General features: G+C 37.5%; 1 protein-coding gene across 2 annotated transcripts; it reads right to left on the bottom strand.

The window, feature by feature from the left end:
* Nucleotides 1–1,001: 1,001 nt before the first annotated feature.
* Nucleotides 1,002–16,514, bottom strand: LOC129951869 (uncharacterized). Of its 2 annotated transcripts, none has more exons than XM_056064218.1 (2): nucleotides 16,355–16,514; nucleotides 1,002–2,937 (listed from the first exon to the last, which is right to left on the bottom strand). In XM_056064218.1, the coding sequence occupies exon 2, from the start codon at nucleotides 2,897–2,899 to the stop codon at nucleotides 1,013–1,015; it is 1,887 nt and encodes a 628-aa protein (XP_055920193.1). In that variant the 5' UTR covers nucleotides 2,900–2,937; nucleotides 16,355–16,514; the 3' UTR covers nucleotides 1,002–1,012. The 2 variants fall into 2 exon arrangements, with proteins under 2 accessions (XP_055920193.1, XP_055920194.1); XM_056064219.1 differs by lacking the exon at nucleotides 16,355–16,514 and adding an exon at nucleotides 10,330–10,419.
* Between the last annotated feature and the right edge of the window lie 6,427 nt (nucleotides 16,515–22,941).

Below are 22,941 nucleotides of genomic sequence, written 5' to 3'. Positions count from 1 at the left end.
GATTTTGCGCCAGCAGATTATTCAAAAAATATTAAATCTCGATCTACGCTATCGAATGCGGCTTGAAAATCTACAAAGAAGGCATATATTTGGTATCTTGTGGTTGATATCAATGATAGTACTAGGGGTGAAAATTTGGACGAAAGCCAGTTTGACATTCATTAAGTGTGCCATTTTTATTAACCCAGTTCGTCAGTCGCATGAACAGGATACTTCCAAAAACAGTAATTAGCAGTAACATTCTTTTTTCAACTTTTGAATTTTGAGTATGCCAGCAATTGCCGTTTTGTATATATGCCAAAAGCCAGCCGCTCTGTTCGTTTTCTTAAAAAAACGACCACTATGCTAGCTTAACATAAAGTATGGCAATATGTTGGTCGTTTATCTCTCTTCTTAAACTCTATAAAAGGGTCATTGTATCATGCAGAAACTCAAACCGATAGTTATGCCCATTAAAACCTGTGCAGTGATGGGTTTAAACCGAATACAAATAAAACGCTTTTATAACACTTTTTATTTTTAGATTTACTTCTTTAAGAAACCGAGCATGGCGATAAATTCGTGAATTAAAAAACGGCAATCATTGGCACTTCATACTGCTCTTTATTACGAGTCATATAATCATGTCTTTTAAATTGGGGTTAAAATTGCATACATTTTATTGGGTAGAATTCTTCTAATGTTGTATACTCTGCTCAGGCTTTTTTCTCCTTTATGCGGCCAAGACACGCACAATACTTACTCCACTGAACATACAAGTACTGAAATTCTATATTCACATTTACATTTTCTTCCTTTTTTCCAATTTCTTCCATTAAATCCATTTGTTTTGACGGCTTTTCGACTTTCTGTGGCACTCAAAAGACGGGTTTTAAGGATTCGCGGGATATAAACTTTAAACAGCAGCTGGCCCAATAAGCAAAAATGTGCGGTATACTTACACAATTCGGATCCTAAAATCATACACCAAAAAAGAACAGAAAAATGAAATTAAATAAAACTTGTATAAACATCAACTTATTTTATTTTCTGTTTTTGGACACTTAAAATATTTTAACAATGAAGCTTGTTTTTTTATTGGTGAAAAACATTCTTTTTTATACCACGACAATGGCACGTCCGGACACTTAGTTAGATCCTTTCCATAAGGAACGGTACTTATAACTTGTTGGGGCCTTAAAAAACTCAAAAACCTTCTCAGCTCATTGTGACTGGAATGCTCGGAATATTCAATGCCCACTATATTTAACTGGCCTCGAAATTGTGGTTTTGAATTCTTTTCCCAACCGCTTGGTCTTATAGCAAAGATCATATCATACGCATCACAGTGATCCTCCCAATAAGCCTCGATACCTCTGTAACCAACTTTCATCATTGGTATAATATGCATGTCAGCATCTCGAGATTTTGTGACAAGTCTCTGCAAGATTTCCTCATCATTTATAGCATGCATAATTTTCCTTCTATTACTGTCTGTCCAGATTTTAAAATCGAACTCTTTTGCAATTGGTAGCCAAAACTTTTCCTTTCCTACTAAATAAGTTCCAACTGCAAAAAGTATTCGTTTACCTTCATTGCGTTCTTTAAACTCTCGAACGAATTTCAGTCCATCAGCTATGCTTTGTTCTTGCGTCTGGAAAGAATAGTTGTGTGAAATGTAAGTAGTATCGAGATACAGAAGATCTATATTTCGCTGGCTTAGATATGGGTTTGATTCCATTTCAATAGATGCTCTAAAATCTCCTGTGTGAAGTATACGTTTACCGCATGGGAGTTGAAACAAAAACATTACTGCACCTGGACAATGGTTTGCATCTATGGCAGTGACCTGAACACCTTCAACTTCTGTTGTTATGTTGATGGGAAGGACATTTATATATTTCTCATCAACTGGAATAAACTCACGCATTAAATTGGCGGTTATTTGTGATACATAAAGTGGCATGGAAAATTTTCTTGTCAAGCCAATGTAATGGTCGGCATGATAGTGTGATAGAAAGTACGCTGTTACACCTTCTATCCGGCCGAATTTAAAACCATCTACAGCAAACGTTGTTCCTTCAACAACCTTATATGACGGACAAATTGATTTTTCGGACTTAACTGTTGCAGGACGTTTTGGTGGATCTAATGGTTTTATATCTTCATCACTTTCACAATCACATAAATCAATTACACCCGGTATCATAGTGGGTTCAGCGACTTTTTCCACCTCACTGAAGTTTTCCAATTTTTCCTCTCTTAGAGTATTTAACTTCTTCTTTGACCTGAGATTAATTTTTGGTTTAGGTGTATCTCTTTCAATATCTTTTTTCGGTTTCTTTACCGAATTTTGTTCATTATTGGAACTTAAAATATTTCTCCTCAGAGAAAGTTTTCTCAATTTACGCGGTGGGGTTGCTGCAAGAGGTAAATTATTATCTAAATCTTGTTCAGGCGGTTTTCCTAGCTTTTTTGGAGCTCTTTTTACTGTCGAGCTAGGAGTGAAAAATGACAACAATTTTGTTTGTAATACATCCTCGTTCATTGACTTAGCAGCGGAGGAGCTTCCAATCTTCTGTTTCACTTGAGGTTTCGCACTGTTTGGCTTTGATTTACTGCGTTTTTGACTTTTATTGTTTTGTGCATTGGTTTCTTTTGCAGTATTTTTTCTAACTGGAGTCTCAAACGTGTCTTCTGTTAGATCAACACAAGCGAATGATATTGTAGGCTCGGAAATAATACTTTCAACCTTTAGTGATGTGGGACTTAATGAAATATTTGAATCATTTTCGGTGTTATAGTTAAATGCTTCCACATTTTCGTTTATAGTTTGAAGATTTTCATTTGATGTGGACAGCCTGTTTGTTGGTAGAAGTTGCCCGATGCTTTTTATGCGAATTTTACCAATTGGATTCATGGTATAAATGGATTGGATTTTGCCGCGGAGTTTAAGTTCTATAATAAAAGAATAACATACAATATTTATTTGGTGTGAAATAAAGCTACAAAAAGCTGCCATTTACTTTGAACAAACGGTTAATGAATATGCAAAGTCTCCAAGCTTAAATGAAATAAAAGCTTTAAATATTTAATTACAAATAAAATTAATTCACAAACCAAACCCATAGAAACAAAGAAATAGATACATAATTTATTTATTTTATGAAAAAGATTTAAAGAACATAAATTATATGGTTACAACAATATTCACAAAAAAAAAGATGTTAGTATCAAGAAGTATGAAACGGTCGTTAAGCGCTATACATTTAATTTGACACTTTTGGCAAACGATTAAAAAGTTACAACAAAATTTACATAACAACATAATTTTCACAACTAAAATAGTAGACGTTATACAACATTACTTTTTGTAAGTTTTAATAGAGTATATGTAAACCAGGCAGGGCCAGAAAAAGCATATGTGCAAGATGTGCAAATGCACAATTCTGGGGGCGCATTACCAGGAGAAAGAAAAAACTACTGCTATTTGCCATTTTTTAACCACAAACAATCTAAAAATAATCTCATAAAACATTTATCATAACTTTCCTAAGTTATCTCTTGCGCACTAACATTGCATTCAATGAAAATTTAACTCAAGATATCTTTCTTTTTTGCACACCGAGTATAGAAACTAACATGGGAGATGTTGACTGCTGTAAAGGCTACTTTTAAAGTATATCTAGTCTGGTGCAGAATTTAGATTGTTTTAATTGTTTTTTTCCTTTGTTGGTTAATTAAGATTAAATAAATAGGTATGAGTTGTTTATAGAAGTGACATATTTTGTGACAAGACCGGAATGTGACTGACTCAGTGTATTTTAGACAAGCTTGAATTACATGGAATTTAAATAAGTACAGTTGTGTTCAAAATAATAGGAGTGCTTTTACAAAATTTGCCCAAGTGTTTTTTTTACTATGTATATCAGCCCATTTCTCTACCGGTAAGTATAACGGGACATTAAAGATGATAAAACAATGAACAGGTTTGCAATTCATAACCGTTTACATTTGTAACCAGAGATCAAATGTTCTTTACTCTCAATCAGGCTATTCAAAATAATAGGAGTGTGAGTTATATTGTACATACAAACAAATCAAAATCAAAAACTTAAAAAAATAAACAGTAAGTAACTAAATTCAAATAGGAATATTAAATAGTTGGAATATCGAATATCTAAACAAGTTTGGTTATTTAGTGGGCCGAGGAAACCACTGCACCGACGAAAAACGGGAAATCATAAAAAAGTTGCGAAATGAAGGAAAAACGTATAAGGATATAAAGCTGATGTTGGGGTGCTCTCACCAAATGATCGCCAATGCTGTAAAATATGAAAAAAAAGTCGAAACCCGGGGACGGTAACGAGTGAAAATGACGATCGTCGTATTGTTCGATACAGCCGAAAGGATCCTTTTGCGTCCTCTAAGATGATCCAGGAAGATCTAGGACTGGCAGTAAGTAGCGTAACAATAAGAAGGCGATTGTTGGAACACAATCTTTCCGCTCGCAGTCCACGAAAAGTGCCGATGTTTAAAAAAAAAAACATGTAGCCGCTCGTTTGAAATTTGCAAGAAGCCATGCTAATTGGCCTGCAGAGAAATGGCGAAACATTTTGTGGACTGACGAGACCAAAATTGTTTTATTCGGTAGAACTGGCTTGGTAAAGAATGGAGGTGCTAAAGTGATGGCATTGGGCAGTTTCTCATATGCTGGTGTTGGCCCCATACATCAAATCATTGGCACTATGGACCAGCGAGTTTATGTGGATATAATGTCCAGTGTGATGCTGCCTTATTCGAATTGGAATATGCCGGTTAAATGGGTATTTCAACAAGACAACGACCCGTAACACACCAGTAAGCCTGCCAAGAAATGGTTTAAGGTCAATGGGGTTGAGGTCATGGACTGGCCAGCTCAGTCGCCTGACCTCAACCCCAAAGAAAATTTATGGGCAGATGTGAAAAAGGGTGTTTCTCGACGAAGACCCTTGAATTCGAGGCAGTTGTGGGACGCAGTCGAGGACACATGGAACCAAATTCCAGTTGAGCGTTGTCAGGCCCTTGTGAACTCTATGCCACGCAGATGTGCAGCAATTATAAAAAACAAATGATTTTCCACAAAATACTGACAAAAAATCTTAATATTGAATATTTTGTTTTAGTTTTTTTTATACTTTATTTTGTTTACTCCATTATTTTGAACAATTCAAATCAAATCAAATCAAATGGGGTGGCGCAACAGTCCGTTGTGAACCAGGGCCTAGTGACTTACAACTCTCAACCATTCCTGTGTGCGAGTACTATTGTCAGGAATGGAAGGGACCTACAATTTTGGGCCGAATCCGAACGGCTAGTTTTGAGAAAGCACTTTTTCATGACAAGAATTACTCTTGAAGGATTTGTCAATTCCTCGCAAGAGGCAGTACCCGCGAAAATTATTTTTTTAAATTAAGGTGGCACAGGCAGGGATTGAACCCAGACCCCTTGCATGACAGTCCAACGCACTAACCATCATGCTACGGGTAAAACAATTCGTATTGGCTTTATTTTAATAAAATTCATGTTTTTTACTACCTTATGTGTTTAAAAAAAAAAAGTAGTCTTTAAGCATGATGTTCAAATGGTAGACATGTGCATTCAAGAGGACACAAGCGTCCACAGGTTTTTCTCAAAACCCACCTCTGTCTATCAACTCCTACTCTCACCTCCCCGCGGTGAACATCGGGTGCCTAGTACCTCAACTGGACATTGGGTTCCAACCCCAGTGGAAAGTTGTTGGGGGCAGCAAACGAGAGAGGGGGGAGAGGTGTTTCCACTAAGGCACCTCTCCTTATCCAGGCGGCAGCGGACGAATTCTCGAGACAGAATCAACGGTGGCGTCTACAGTTCCAGTAAGGTTGAACTACTTAGTGAACACCTTATAGGGCTTCTTCTACATATTCGGAGCCCAGGCCTATAAGGAGCGGTTCATCCGGCTCCCCTTCCTTGGAGTTATACTAAGGATCTGGCCCTCCAGGTTGGGGGTTGTGCCGTCGGGGTGACTTCCTGGCCACGTAAAAACATCATAGTTTCGAAGCAACAACAAGCCTCGGATACGGACGGATTCACTGTTGACAACCCACGCAAACGAAATAAGGACAACGAACTTCGGATATGTACGTGGAATGTTAGGTCTCTTAACAGACCACGTGCAGCCGAACAATTAGCGGAAGGCCTAAACTGCTGCAAGGCAGATATTACAGCTATCCAAGAAGTGCGATGGGATGGACCGGGCAACCGCAAACTAAAAGACTGCGATATCTACTAAGGCGACTGCTACCGAGAACAAAGACAGCGTCTATTTGGGTGTGGATTTGTTGTTGGAACTAGGCTCAGGCAAAAAGTCTTGAGTTTCAACAGTGTGAGCGAGCGCATCACGACAATCCGCATCAAGGCTAAATTCGCCAACATAAGCCTAATATGCGCGCATGCCCCAACAGAGGAGAAAGATGAAGACACCAAAGATATATTCTTCGAGCACTTGGACAAGACATATGAGCAGTGCCCTGGCTATGACATTAAAATTGTCTTAGGAGATTTTAATGCCAAGCTAGGAAGAGAAGACATCTTTGGTGGCATAATCGGGAGATACAGCCTGCACGACACAACCTCCGACAACGGATTCAGGCTGGTCGATTTCGCTGCGGGGCGAGACGTTCTGGTAGCTAGTACGCAGTTCACGCATTTTAATATCCACAAGGGGACATGGAAATCTCCTGATCAATCACCCGTCAACCAGATTGACCACATTGCGATCGACGCACGACACTTCTCCAGTATCCAGGATATCCGAACATTCCGAGAGGCCAACATTGACTCGGACCTCTACCTCGTTGTAGCCAAGGTACGGATATCCGATTTTCCGATCGAGTCTCTAATAACCTCCTAAGGAGTCCTATGCTTCCTGCATTAAGCATTGAAAACCAGTGGCAACATTGCCTTGCAGCCATCAGAGATGCCGCCTCTGAAGTGCTAGGTTTCACATGGCCACCACAGCGAAACCCCTGGTTTGACGACGAATGCCGGCAAGCTCACGCAGCGAAACAAGAGGCATACAAAACGGCGCTGCACAAAAGGACGAGAGCTGCTCGCGAGCTCTAGAGCAGAAGAGGAGAGAGGAACACCGGCTTTTTAGACGAAAAAAAAAGAGAGCATGAGAAGCGCGCGATCGAGGAGATAGAGGGATGTCCCAACAGGAATGAGGTTCGTAAATTATACCAAAAGGTAAAAAAAAAACCTCCCAAGGGTACCAGCCACGAACCGAAGCTTGTAAAGACGATCAAGGGAACATCGTAGTAGAACCACAGTCGGTGCTGAGAATATGGAAAGATCACTTCTCCAAATTATATAACGGCGATGACGAACCGAATTCCGCTGTAAGGGAGATAGAACCACTCAACCTCGGCGACGCAGATCAACAATTCCGCCTACCCGACCTTGACGAAGTGAAGAGAGCTATATCTAAACTTAAGTCAAACAAAGCTGCTGGAGCTGACGGCATCACCGCCGAACTATTCAAAGCAGCAGGCGATGACTTGGTAGGGAGCATGCACCAACTCATCTGCAAAATTTGGTCGGAAGAAAGCATGCCCGATGAGTGGAATCTCAGCATAGTGTGCCCGATACATAAGAAAGGAGACCCTATAAACTGCGCCAACTACAGAGGCATCAGTCTCCTTAACATTGCGTATAAGATCCTCTCTGCCGTATTATGTGAACGTCTGAAGCCATTCGTCAACAACCTGATTGGTCCTTATCAGTGTGGCTTCAGACCAGGAAAGTCCACTATCGACCAAATATTCACACTACGGCAGATCTTGGAAAAAACCCAGGAGCTTCAAATCGATACCCACCATCTCTTTATCGATTTTAAAGCCGCGTATGACAGCATCTATAGGGAAGAGCTCTACCGAGCAATGTCTAGTTTTGGCATCCCTGTCAAACTTATCCGTTTGTGCAGAATGACGATGGAGAATGCACGCTGCTCTATCAAGGTCGGAAAAGATTTTACCGATGCATTTGATGTCAAAAAAGGTTTTAGACAAGGCGATGCACTGTCATGCGACTTCTTCAACATCGTTTTGGAAAGAATTGTGCAAAACACAACCGTCAACACTAGAGGCACAATCATCCAAAGGTCGATCCAATTAATCGGATACGCAAATGATATTGACATAATTGGAAGATCAAAGCGTGATGTCAGTGGAGCGTTTTTGAGCATTGCGACGGAAGCGAAGAAGATGGGTTTAGTGGTCAATGAGGGCAAGACCAAGTATATGCTGTCATCAAAAAAGGACACTGAACGACGACGTCTTGGACAAAACGTCACCATGGACAGCTATAACTTTGAGGTAGTTAAGGACTTTGTCTACCTAGGCACCGCTATTAATGCAGACAACGACACCAGCGCTGAAATCAAACGAAGAATAACTCTTGCAAATCGCTGCTTCTTTGGACTTACAAGGCAATTGAGAAGTAAAGTCCTCTCTCGAGCATGTAAAATCACCATCTATAAGACACTCATCATCCCGGTTCTCATATATGGCGCTAAGGCCTGGACCCTGTCAAAGAAAGATGAGAGCGTCTTAGGATGCTTCGAGAGAAAAATTCTTCGGGCGATTTTTGGTCCCGTACGCATAGATGGAGAATGGAGAAGATATAACGACGAGCTGTACGGGCTGTACAGCGACACTGACCTAGTTAGCAGAATCAAAGTCCAACGGCTTAGATGGCTAGGTCATGTAGAGCGGATGGACATCAACGCTCCAGCCCGGAAGGTCTTCGAATCCAATCCCGAGGGACGGCGCAGTAGAGGAAGACCGCGACTCAGGTGGCGCACCGAGGTGGGAGAGGACCTCAACCAACTTGGCGTACGAAACTGGAGACAGCTAGCTAGGGACCGAGCTGGCTGGAGACGCTTGTTGGTTGAGGCCCAGGTCCGCCCCGGACTGTAGCGCCACCTTAAGTAAGTAAGTAAGTCTTTAAGCATAATAATAAAAGACTGGATTACCTATTTTGTAGAAAAAAAAAATAAATTTTAAAAAATTATACAACTTTTGAGTCACGATTTAATCTAAAAAGTACAGGCACTCCTATTTTTTTGAACACAACTGTAACTGTTGAAGCCAAGTTATGATAATGGTTCGCATATGAAAAAAAAAGAAGCGGTTGTTCAAAATCGAATTTGACCCCTGGAACTAAGAGCATTTTTCGTTCCATGATGCTCGTACTCCTTAAATTTAGTGGTTTATGATGCTGCTCGATGCTCATTATATGCAGTCAAATTTTTCGATACAATTAAATGTTTGTATAACCTTTTTTTCAAGTTCCGTAACGAGTTGGGATATTTATAAGAAAAAAATTCCAAGTCTTACTTTGAAACCCCTTTCTGAGACTAGCATTGAGACCTTTAAAAACAAATTTAGAAGAAACACATGAAGCCCCTCTATAGGAAATCAAAAGGCAAAAAACATTGCAGAATCGTTAGGAAATAAAATGTTTTAGAAAATATAAACAAAACTAGTATATGTATATTTACAAAGTCCGTCCGTTAATCTAAGGTGATTGTTGATAAATAACAATCAAAATGATCGAATTTGATCTACGTAAGGTGATAATCAAATTGATGCTTAAAAAGTTGTCACAAAAAAAATGTGATAGTCGTTTTCAAACAAATGTGTTAATTCCGAATAGAGCTACCAGACGCTTACACAAACGACTGGAAAATTTTCTAAGTTCACTTTGTTTCTTTAAAAACATATTCCTGTGACCAACAAAACTTACTACAAAGCAAGAAAAGTAAGAATTTTATTCAAAATGAGCCAATTTAAAACTTTTATTTAGATATTTTATAAGAATGAATTAAAAACTTCACCAAGGCAACAACGAATTTTGACAATTTGCATTTGGAATCTTAGCCGATTAAACCCCTGTCAACTGGCATATGTAAAAGTTTTAGGAAATTCAAAAATGCTAGTTTCCTGGAAATACTAAATATGAAAATGAAGGAGAAAAAGACTTTATGCTGATGAATGTCCTAAAACTATATTAGACCCGAAACAAAGATTTATAGTCGATTTTTTTTCAAAATTCTTAATGAAGCCATTCAAACAATTACAGAAAGGTTTGAACAGCTTGATACATATAACATCAATTTTTCATTTTTAATTTGCAGAATGTCATGTATAACATTAGGTAGTTTTAAAGATTTAGATGGAGAAGAATTGTTTCAAGAGTTAACCGTAATATCCCCGCTTGTTACACCATAAAGCTCAAGTTTAGATGTGTTAAATTTAATTTAGTTCAAACCTTGAAGAATTTGCTCCGAATTTAGAAATTGCTCTCGAAATCCTTAATACAATCCCGTCCACCGTGGCTTCAGGAGAACGTAATTTGTCCAAACCTAAAATTATTAAAATTTATCTTAGGACAACCATGACTCAAGAGAGATTGGTAGGCTTATCTATAATTTCCATTAAAAAGGAATTATTAAATTCTTTAGACTTTGATGATCTCTTTTCCGAATTTGAAAAATGTAAGACCAGAAAAGTAAGTTTCCAAGTTTAAACGATTCCCCTCTGCTCATTGCATAGCTGCGTTTTAGTTTATGGTTAAGAGTTACTTGGGATAATTCAATAACAAAAAACGCACTGAATGTCTGAAAGTCTACCTCCTGGGTAATGTGGTATTTCGTGCCTTCTGTCAGAAATTGACTCTGCAGTGTTAGTGTTATCCAGTATACACATTTTGTTTTAATTTTTTTTAATTTTGACTTTTACCATAATAGTATAAAAAAAAATTATTAACGGATATCGCCCAACTCAACTCACTCATTCCTTGCGTTTCCAAAGTAATGGAAAAAGTAATTGCGAAGACTTTTGTGGTTTATTGAATCAAACAATCTGATAGGCGCGAACCAAGTCGCTTTCAAAGCAAACAAAGGCTGATATGATGCTTTACTTCATATCGAGCTTTATCGGCTTGTAATTACGTCACAATATTGTCCCTAGACTTCTAAAAGGCGTTTGATAAAATCGGTATCCATCAAATTTTAGAAAAATCAAAGCTTGGGGTATTGGACCCAAAATCTTCAACTATGTCAAATCCCCCAAGGTTCTCCTTTATCAGTCGTGTTATTGCTGATTGCTTTCGACGACGTCAGTGATATTATAGCTAAATATTCGCAACTTGACCATTGTATATATGTGTAAGCACAATAACCTCGCAGAACATCAAGCTCTCTTTTTAAATATTCTAGCAGATATTTCAACATGGTCTATTACTTCGGGCGCTAAATTATCAGTAGATAAATGCAAAACTTTGCATATATGTAGTAAAACATCTTGTACTGGAGTTTCTTTTAACTTTAATCATATCAGTATAGAAAATGTAACTAACATATGTATTTTAGTAGTATTTTCAATAGTAAATTTAATTTTAAGAAGGACTGTATTGAACTTAAAAAGAGCTTAGCTGCTAGGGTCAATATTGTAAATTATATATCCAGTAAAAAATCATTTGCACATATAAATACTTTATGTAATGTAACAAGATCTTTAGTCTTAAGGAAAATAAATTATGGTTTATCAATCTACGGAAACTCTCCTAAAACTACAATAAAATATATCAAGTCTCCTTACCACCAAGCTGCACACAGAAGTTTAAATGCTCTCCCAACCACCATAATACGTAAAACAATGGCAGAAGCTGGACTTCCCCTAGTAGAAGAGCGTATTCTTGAAAACAGAGCTAAACTTCATGTGAAATTTGCGAATAGCAAAGGCTCAATTATTGATGAAGACGTCAAAACGCTTGATAAATCAAAGTATCTTAAACGTATACCTTCAGCAATTTCTACCGCTATAACAATTGCCAAATCTATGGAACTTCTAGTTATTAAACACGAAAAATACTATTCAGGATGCCCACCATAGTTCATCGAAGATTCCTCTTTATCATGGAAATGACTTAACACAACAAAAATCACACTTTCTCATAAATCTACCGATCTTTTTTCAAAGATACTACTGATGCCCTAAGGTCCAAAAATTGCAAAATAATTTTCACAGACGGTTCCAAAACCCAATACAGCACATCGTTTGCTTCAACCTACGAAGATGGTTTCCTTCTGTCTATTAGAATTCTGGACAATACTGTCTCTGTATTCACCGCTGAAGCTACTGCGATCTTAAAGACTGCAGAGATAATCAGCCCTATCATGAATTCCATCGTAATCGGAAATTTTTACGAATCCCTAAAAACTGTATCATGGAATCCGTTCGTAGTGGAAATTTTCATACAATTTTGTATTACGAACGGATTTCATGATACAGTTTTTCAAGATTCGTAAAAATTCCCGATTACGATGGAATTCATGATAGGGCTGATTATCAAAACTATAAGGTCACTTAGTGAGTTATTCGGACAGTTTGGCAGTTATACTTGCTATACGAAATCCCAACAACAGAACTGTCATAATTAGCAAAATAAGAGACCACCTCATTAATTCTGCCAACAAAGTAAAACTAATTTGGATTCCCGGTCACGCTGGGATTTTCGGTAAGAACAAGCTGATAAAGCAGCAAATGCTGCTCATGTTTCCCCTGTGAAATCTGTGCTTGCACTGATAAAACGTGACTTATTATTTGAAACAATCGTAAAATCAAAGCACATAGACTAAATGACTTTCAGAATTACCAGCATTTCTACAGTTCCATCAACATTGGTAAATCTAAACCAAGCTACCCAACCTCAACTTCAAGACAGATGAACACTACTTTCGGAAGACTACGACTAGGGCACACTGCTCTCACACATCAATACCTTCTAAAAAAAGAAAGCCCTCCCACTTGCACAGGCTGACAAGCAATCTTGGATTCTAATCACATTCTAGGAGTCAGAAGCCTCAGCAGCTAAGTCTACATACATTTTAATAATAATAATACAAAAAATAGTAGACAAATTGACAATAATTGTTTGGGGAATAGGGCGGGGCGACATCTAGGTATAAGAGTTTAATAGAATATTCGAAACCGCCGAAGTACCAGCCTGCGTCAAAAAAGCAAAATTTATCCCTTGTATAAAAAAAGGTGTCTACGATAATGCCGAGAATTATAAGGGTATTGCGTTTTTGAATTTTTCAGTTAAGTTATTTAGTACATTTATTTTTAAAAGGCTCACAGGTTAATGATAAAAACATACCCAACTTGTTCCAAGTGGGTTTGATGAAAAACCAATCGACTGTAAATCAAATGTTCACCCTGTTCAAAATTGACGATTACTTTAAAATCAAAAAGATGAAACTATATGATCTCTTTGTGGATTTCATAGCTGGCTTTGACTCCATTACCCGTGCATTGTTATTTTATAAGCTTTATGCTTTAGAAATCTCAAGGAAAATTATGAATCTGTTGAAAGCAATGTATGGAAACAATAATCCTAAAACTTACGTAGGAAAAATTTGAAACGCAGATGGGAGTAAAGCAAGAATGTGCTTTGAGTACTTTGCACATCATTTTTTTTATCAGTGATACTGTCGATTAAGTTGGAGGAAGTATTGAGTTCAGATATTTACGATTGCCATGACTAAATTATTTCTCAGGCGGAATAAGTTGAGGGAGTGCAGCGCATGATCAACCAATTGGACCGCTACTGCGATCTTTGGAATCTGACTGTCAACCTTGAAAAGTCCAAAATGATGATCTTCAGTGATGGAGGAGTTAGATATTCGAGAAAGGAAGTGCTTTCAAGACAGAATTTGGAAATTGTTTGGTACCTTGGTGTATCGATCTGGTCTAACCATGAGAAGGAAATTAGCTGAGTCGAAAAGAGCTATTTCTTCAATCCTGGGACTACACTGCCCGTCATAAGGTTAGAAGCAGGCATTTTCGAGAAGTAAAATCGTCATTTCTCCCGTTACATGATGGATAAGAAAAAAATAACTTTGGTAAATGAAGGACTATTTTGTTGTTAACAAAGGAGAGATTTAGCTAACGGAACTTTCATGGCAAATTTTCGAGTCAAGAATATGCGAAAATAAATCGGGTCTTTAGGTTAGAAGCACATGAAATAAATGGAAATCAAATGCAAGTATTTGTACTTTAATCCTTTACCTTTTAAAGATTTATAAAGAGATTAGAAGTAGACCAAACAATTCTCACTCCAGGCCAATTTGATACCATTAATAAGCGCTTCCATGTCACCGTATTGCTTTCCTCATTTTGCACATACCAGCTCATGTGATCTTTCTCGAAACACAGGCGTTGCTTCTTCCTTTCGTCATTAAGTGGTGGCTTTTTCTTAAGCTTCAGGTGCTTTAAGTGTTTAGCATGGCGAATCGTGTATTTAACAGTGGATAAGCTGCCCTTAACATTAGCTTTTTCCCTATGGGTTTTTTACTAATTGCTGACACAATGTTCACTTCGATTTTTTTGTCGGGCTTAAGCAAAGCATTAAAGACCTTAAGAGCAATAAACATCTATTCTTGCCCTTTCCTCCATTGTCAAACATGTTTTGTTGCACATTTCAAAGAAGAAGAATTCATTTATATATTTAACCGTTTTTCCGAAAAAAAAAATGCACGCACTTCCCAAAATAACGTCAATTTATTCAATGCATATTCTTGACTCAACAATTTGCCATGAAAGATCCGTTAGCTAAATCTTTCCTTTACCCAAATTTTATATTATAGGCCCTCATTTACCAAAGTTGTTTTTTTCTAATCCATCACGTAACGGGAGAAATGATGATTTTACTTCTTGAATCCCTGCTTCTAACCTTATGACCGGTAGTGTATGTATAGAGACTAAAAGCCGGTTTTTGGATCATAGCGCCTTACGGTGCTCAAGTGTTCGGAGTTTTATGTGGTTGAAAAGTTTCAAAGATATTTTATAAACGCAGTTTTCGGATACCGGTTTGTACTCTAAATTACTTGGTTTGCCTTGAAACCACTATACCACCGGAATTCTTAAATATTACTAAAACTTCACTCCTTATTTATACTACATTTGCTGAATAAGGGTGAAAAAGTCTACCCAATTTGATCTTCAAGGCGATAATAAATTTAAGATGCAACTAAGTCAAAAAATGGTAAGGTTTAGAGGTTGATTGTGGAGAAAGAGTTTAGATTCTATCGGACATCGGATCCGCTCTTTCTAAAAACATGTTTTATAAGTTACTGGATTGTATAGCTCGTTTGACTTATAGTGGTTATATGCTGGAAGCTTAATGTTTCCAGCATAAGATGATATATAGCCAGCTCAACTACAACTTACACGAAAGCTCCCACTTCTTAAATCGGCCTTAACTACATTCCATATCGTCCGATGAAAAATTTCCGACTCTAAGAGAATTTCGTGTCTGATTCTTCGATAAATTTACAATTAGCATGAACAAAGCTTTAGATATTTTAAATGCAAGTCTCAGTTGGGAGAAATTGTACCATTGCACAACGGTGGCACTGAATAATAGAACCCGAATAGTCGAAGGCAACTTTTAGTTTTAAATTTTATTTTATTAAAATCCAATTGTATTCTGTTTTTACCTCATTCTGGTAGACGGCATTAAGCTTAACCATATTAATCTCCTCAAGAAGAAATATACTTAAGATACTTATGGAATTAAGTTTTTGAATTATCCTTCAAAAAAAAGGACCTACAGTCAGATTGCGACGCATACAATGCAATGTATGAATATTACAGTCCCAAAATATATCTTATCGGTAGGCAGTACTTATAAAAACCCTCATGATCTCCAACACCGATCCGAATGCTAACATGAGTCACTCTCGACGACCAGCAGTACTATGTTGTTTATCCCAACATGGGAAATTGAGACAGTGTCTCACCATCAAACTCACTTATTTCATCGTAACTAAACATGAGAAAATAGGGTTAGCTCAATGGATTGTCTTCAGGTAGGAAAAACTAACTTTAGACATGTTAAATATTTTTGCTGTTCCTGTTTAATTAGATGCATAACAAGTAACAACTTATTCATCACAATTATTGTGTTATCACTGTAAATAAATTAACACCGGGCTGTGGACTTTGAAAACCATCAATTGAGTTGCTCAGTGATGAAATAGCTTATCTCTAATTACATTCAATTTTTGCAATATTTATCAAACCATGTTAAGCTTCTAATGTTTTGAAAACTATTACAATAAACCAAAATAAGTGAAGAATTGCATATTAATTGAGACATAAATTAATTATTTTTAAATGTACAAATACAAATTCTACAAGTTTATTATTTACACATGTGCATTCATAATTCAACATTCCCATAGTAGAGGTGCTAGTGTTATTTATTATTATTATTAAAAGAGTATTACCTTGTGTTTTTATTTTACCATGCGGCAATTTAATTTAAATCAGTAATTTATTAACAAACTATCGATAATAAATAATATTGACGATTCAAACAAGAACTTAAGTGTTTACAGTTTTGATTTTGCTTTGAGTAAACAACACTAAACAAAAAGTATGAAAGAGGAAAAAGGTACAACAAATATACAAACCAAAAACACTCTAGTAAAGATATAAATCCTTCGTACGTATCACTCTCCAAAACCCATTTGTTTACATTGTTGTATTTGTAATGTGGACGAATTCAACGAGTAAAATTGACGTGTTTTCACGCATACATAGACACACTTACTGAGGTTTTTGGGGAAATTTAATAAATTAGAGGAGAAATTACACGCATACTATGAAAAAGTTTATGAGGTTGATTTCCGGTTTAGCTTGTAGGCAAACCAAGATGTCTACCGGGGATTTATATCTTTATATAGAGTGTTTTTGATACAAACGAAAATACTTCTCACACTTTAATTTAGATATAAAACTTGTGAATCCCTGAAAAAGGTCTGTTTATTTTGTTGCAGAACTCGAGGCTTCCTGTGCAATGTTGAATCGAGATTGAACAGTGTTTAAATTCCTTTGGAGTCTAGAGTTGAATTGAAGTTAATTTGAAAATTAATTGACTGACTGTTTGATTGTCATTTACTTTGCGAGTTAATGTCATACAAATATTTTGTGTATTATGATGATTCTTATAAATCTCAACAATTCATAACAATGACACAATTGAACAATTTGTGACATAACAGCAATCGTTAAAAAATTGTTCGAAAAAGAACAGACATATACATTTTTGAGAGATAGAACATCTTCGCATTGAAATAATTCTTGTTCAGGAACATAAGATAAAATTACCAAATTGAGGAAACATTTTCAAATGCTTGCTTACTTTTTGACAGGTCCAAAACTCTGAAATCTTTGTTGTAAAACTAATTGGGCAGGTTCAGCCGACATAAGGGACTTGAGAGTAAGGCAAGTTTCTAGCATCTGATTGGGCAGCTACCAAAAAATTGTCTTCCAATTAAGACAACTTTATTGGAAAGTCGACTTGAAAGTTAGTCAAGAAAAATCTCCTTAACTATCAAGTCAAGTCAACTCACATGTCAAAATGACAATTGATCATGTTTTTTAATTCAACTAAAAGCTGAACTTTCTTACTCAATGATTTATTTATATGCTGTACAACTTGATTTAATGCTTTATGTAAAACAATTTCCTTGTAAATTTGGAAAAGAAATAAGTAATATTTCTTTAAAATGCAAAATACAAATCGTGATGAACTTGAAGCTTGCTCTTTTTACTCTGCCCATAATGCACGAAGCTAACATCAAAAAGGCAAACCTTCTGATTGGAGGCGACGCAAATGCTCGGCATACCCTTTGGGGAAGTTCTGTGATCAATGAACGAGGTGAGTCACTTTTTGATTTTATTATTGAAAATAATATGACCATTTGTAACGGAGGCAATACTCCCACTTTCGTCTTTCCGAGCTCGGAAAATTATTATGGATGGGAGGATGTGCTTGATGTTACTTTAGTAAACAACCGTAATTTATTAGTGGAGAATTGGAGAGTTTCCCCTTTGAATTCGTTATCGGATTACAAGTGGATGGATTCTTTTTCAAATTAATTTCGAGTCAAAAAACCCTCCACCTTACAGAAATCCCAAAAGAACTGACTGGACGAAATTCAGTCAAATTGCGAATTCCAAACTAAGCAACTTACCGAATCTCACTGAGTCAATAGGAGACCTTGAATCAAAGGTTAAACCTTTGAAACTTCTATAAATAAAGCTTTTAGAGTCTCTTGCCCAGTTAAATATAGCCGTAAAACCCTTCCTTCTTGTTGGAATGAAGAACTGTCGAGTCTTAGGAAAATGACGAGGACAATTTTCAATATCTGCCACAAACATAAGTTTTACCAACCGTATAAAGACTCTCTTAAAATTTACAAACAAGCCCTGTCATCAGCCAAAAGACAAGGCTGGAGAGAATACTGTCAATCAATCCAAGACATAAAGGACTCCGCAAGGCTCAGCAAAGTTTTATCGAAGGAACATTGTAATCCTTCATTTCTAAAAAAGCCTGATGGAACCTGGACAGCCTCTCCAGCCGTATCTCTTGAGCTACTGATGAAGACGCACTTTCCGGGTTGCGAGAGTGATAACCCCGAATCGCTTGAAACCACAGAGCTAAACGTAGCTCATATGGAGCAAGTCAATTCCGTTATAACCAGAGAAAATTTTTTGTGGGCCATCAATACTTTTTCTCCATATAAATCCCCAGGCATGGATGACATACTGCCAGTTATGCTTCAAAAGTTGCATGATGTGGCAGCTCCATGTGCCCATGTTGTGGAGACAGGTCAAAGTAGTTTTTATCCCGAAAGTGGGTAGGCGAGGTCACGAATCCACGAAGGATTTCAGACCAATAAGCTTAACATCTTGTGTGCTTAAAACCTTGGAGCGCATTCTTGATTACCATATTAGAGAAATCCTAGTTGGACGATGCTTATCTTAAGGGCAAATCTACGGAGACTGCCCTCCATGAGGTAGTGCGTACTGTAGAACAAACAATCCATTATAAAGAATTTACTCTCGCCACCTTCCTAGACATAGAAGTTGCTTTTAACAACGTCCTTACAGAATCCATAGAAGAATCGCTCGTTAAGTTCGGTGTAGAAGACTTCATTCGAGAATGGATTATTTCCATGCTCAGTGGTAGGAAGATTCGAGCCTCTCTAGGCAATACAATCGCAACAAAACACGTGAGTAGGGGAACACCCCAGGGTGGTGTTCTTTCGCCTCTTCTATGGCTTCTGGTCATGGATACAATTCTCGTTAAATTAGGGAGATGTGGACTGAAGGCGGTAGCCTATGCGGATGATTTGGTGCTATTGGTGTCAGGAAAGTACACCTCTGTGATTATTGAAATCACGGAGTCAGCTTTGAAGAAAGTTAGCAACTGGGCCACTAGTTGTGGACTAGGAGTTTACCAAAGTATAACTGAACTGTTGCTCTTTACCACCAAAACTAAAGTACCGCCCTTCACGCTACCTCGACTCAATGGTCAAATCCTATCATTGTCTTCCAGTGCAAAATATTTGGGAGTTATACTCGACCCTAAACTAAACTGGAAACTAAATATTGAAGTACGTGTTAAGAAGGCCTGTGTTGCCTTCTACGCCTGCAGCAAAACTTTCGGCAAAAAGTGGGGACTTCAGTCGAAGATGATTTTATGGACGTACACAGCCGTAGTACGCCCTATCTTAGCATATGGTTCGATTGTGTGGTGGCCTGCTCTTAGCAAAGCCTATAACATCAATAAGCTAAAGAAGGTTCAGAGAACAGCTTGCGTGGGCACCACAGGGGCCATGCGTACTTGCCCAACGGACGCCTTAAACGTTATTTTGGATCTTCTACCAATCGACCTTTTTATTAAATACATAGTTTACTGCAGCGCTATTAGGCTGAAGGAATCAAATAGCTGGTTGTCAAAACCTTACGGTCACAGCAACACTACGAAATTAATTCCCTCAGATATTATCTCGGTAGACACTGACTACTGCACTCCTACTTTAAACCTTAGTAAGGGTTTTAAGGTTATTTTCCCATCGAGCGAAGATTGGGAGGATGACATCGTGTCGATAGGTTTCGACACAACCATCTTTACAGGCGGCTCAAAGATGGAGTGCGGAGTTGGTTCTGGGATCTTTTCTGAGTCCCTAAATCTAGCCAAATCCTTTAGGCTTCCTGACTTTGCTAGCGTTTTTCAGGCTGAACTGCTGGCAATAAGGGAGGCATGTAAGATACTTAAACAAAACTCAAACAAAAACCGAAATGTGGCTATCTTTACAGACAGTCAGGCAGCTGTCAAAGCCATTAACTCGGCCATATCCTCATCTAAATTGGTCCAGCAATGTCGCGATGAGCTTGCCAACCTGAACATTAACCTCGGTGTCACCCTGATCTGGGTTCCGGGCCATAGTGGTATCGTGGGAAATGAACGGGCTGACGAGCTAGCCAGGCAAGGATCGGCCTTCATAGCCAACTTGCGGAAATAACATTCCTCTTGGTGCTATGAAGAGTAAAATCTTTTCTATCTACCAAACTGAATCAAACCGAAGGTGGAGCAATTTACCCAACTGCATTATATCGAGGAAGATATCCCCCACATATAACAAAACCCGTACAAACGATCTTCTATGCAGGCCAACGCAAGACATAGCCAGGATTGTTACGGTTTGTACCGGACATTGGCCTATAGGAGTTCATGCAGAGAAGTTGGGTATCTCTTACAACACCTTTTGCCGTAGTTGTAGTGACCAAAGAGAAAGTGAAACCATAATCCATTTCCTCTGCAAATGTCCTACTTTGGCAAACACCAGAAGAAATGCTTTGGAAAAGCATTCTTTCAAGAACTCGATGAGCTATCTGAGACAAAGATTAGAGACCTAATCATTTTTCTCAATGCGACAAAATGGCTCTAACATAATCGCTATGAAGCTTCTCTATCAATCTATCCCTTTCAATCAAAGGTCAAACGAGTTTTTGGTATCAAAACGGCGCACTACAGCGCTAATTGGATCTCAGGCTAGGTTGCCTTGAGATCGCCATTTCTACCTACCTACCTTCCCGATTCGATCAAAAGCTCTCTGGAAGTGTAATGAAAGTACGGATACATGTTTTTTTGACGAAATGGCTTTTGAGATGTAGTAATCTAGATGAAGATGGGCGTCAACACAGCCTTTGTTTTGGAGATATACATTTTTTGGATTCAGCGAACCAAAGTAGGCGTTTCGCCACAATTTTTCCAAAATTTTTGATAGACATGAAATCAGTAATATTGGACGATAGCTTTCAATCAAAATTTTGTCCTTATTTGGTTTGGGGATAGGGAGCAATATGCCGGTTTTCCAGTTTTGAGGTATCAAGAATGTTATTATAGAGTTTGATTGGGTAGGAAATTCTATCCCTACCCGGTGTTTTCTCTTAGATTTGCTAAGACAAGATTGGAATTCTACAAGTGAAACATGTTTTTCGATTTCACGGGAGAATTAGTTACTGGTGTTTAGAACGTAATTGATAATTTCATTTTTTGCGTGTGAAATTTAATGGGAAATTTGAATCGCTTGAGTATTCGGACCATGTTTTTGCAAAACAATCGGCCATACTTGTGGTGTCTGATATAGTTTGATTTTCTGATAAAATACTTAATATTTTTGATGGAAGACAATTTGCCATATCTTTATAGGGGTAGAATTCGGGTTTATTTGTTCCGTAAATTCTCTAAAACTTTTAGCTTTACTTTCTTTAAGGCATTTTCTAAATTTTGCGTTCGATTTTTTGTAATGAATTAAGTGTGATTCTGGAATGCTTTTAAAGCCAACATTTTTTACTTACGAAGTTTTGTTAGTTCTAAATTCCACCAAGGTACAATTGTGTTTAGTTTGGGATTGTAGTTAGCACCTAATTGGGGGATAGATGTGTTTGCAGCTACGCGTATGGATTTTTGGAGTATTGCTGCTTCTTTGTTGTTGTTTTTACCACGTGGTTTGTCCGATAGATAGATTTTCATTGTATCTTGGGACCATTCCGCTAGATCAGTTTTGAATTTCAAGTTTAAGGGGTATTTTTCCACTGATCTCCCAATAGTAATGGCACTGATAATAGGAAAGTGGTCACTATTATGCAGATCAGGTAAAGTTTTCCAGATATTACGGGGAAAACTTTAGAAGAACAGCAAGTTACATCTACATATATAGGAGAAGGTGCCACGAGTTGAAAGGTTTTTTTAATGAGTAGACCTATTCCCTGTTTACAGGAAGTGTTACTGTCTAGGTTTATAAAATATCCATTATATTTTTTTGGTAGGATTGGTGATGAACCGAAAGCTAAATGTGTTTCTTGTAGTGATACAAGACATGGATTGTGTTCTTTTAATAAAACATTTAACTCGTCAAGATTATTAAAGAAACCTTTCATATTCCATTGTAGAATATTAAGAGTCCTGTTTTTGGATTGGCAGTGTTCCCAACTACTTTTTTTGCGTGAAGCAAAGAATGTGTGTTTACTAGTGCCTGGATTATTTGTTTTGTCTTTAGATCTGTTATTCGAATGCAAATGAGGGTTTTGTGATGATTGATGATTGAATTGATCGGGTGAAGGCTGTGGTGCTCTCTCATCGTCACACGTTCCAGTTTACCCGGTAACGGAATGACAGGCGCGTGCTACGATCAGAGAGCACCTAAGGTTTAGGCTGTTAGAGTTATGATTATTTTGCGTCATCTTCATCATCTAGAGATTGGAGATTTTAGAAGGTTTTGATTATTTGTATTTTGTGTTAATGAATTGTTTTGGTTAAGAATAGAATTATTATTGTTGTTTGGGAGTTTTGCTATTTGGCTTTGATTTGAGATTAAAGTTGAATTAGTTTGGGAAGATGAGATTTGGTTTTGAGTGGGATTATTATTGCAAGAAGTTTGGTTTTCATTTGAGATTGAGCTTGAACTGGTTTGTGCAGAAGAGATTTGTTTCGGGGAGTTGTTTGTTTGTTCGGTTT

This window comes from Eupeodes corollae, chromosome 3, assembly GCF_945859685.1.
Source record: "Eupeodes corollae chromosome 3, idEupCoro1.1, whole genome shotgun sequence".
NCBI classification, from domain to species: domain Eukaryota; kingdom Metazoa; phylum Arthropoda; class Insecta; order Diptera; family Syrphidae; genus Eupeodes; species Eupeodes corollae.
Note: the sequence above shows the minus strand (reverse complement) of the source record. Positions and strands in the feature narration are given on the sequence as shown.

Bases quoted from the DNA above. Each gene is read 5' to 3' on its own strand.
- LOC129951869 (XM_056064218.1), bottom strand. From the start codon at position 2,899: ATGAATCCAATTGGTAAAATTCGCATAAAAAGCATCGGGCAACTTCTA.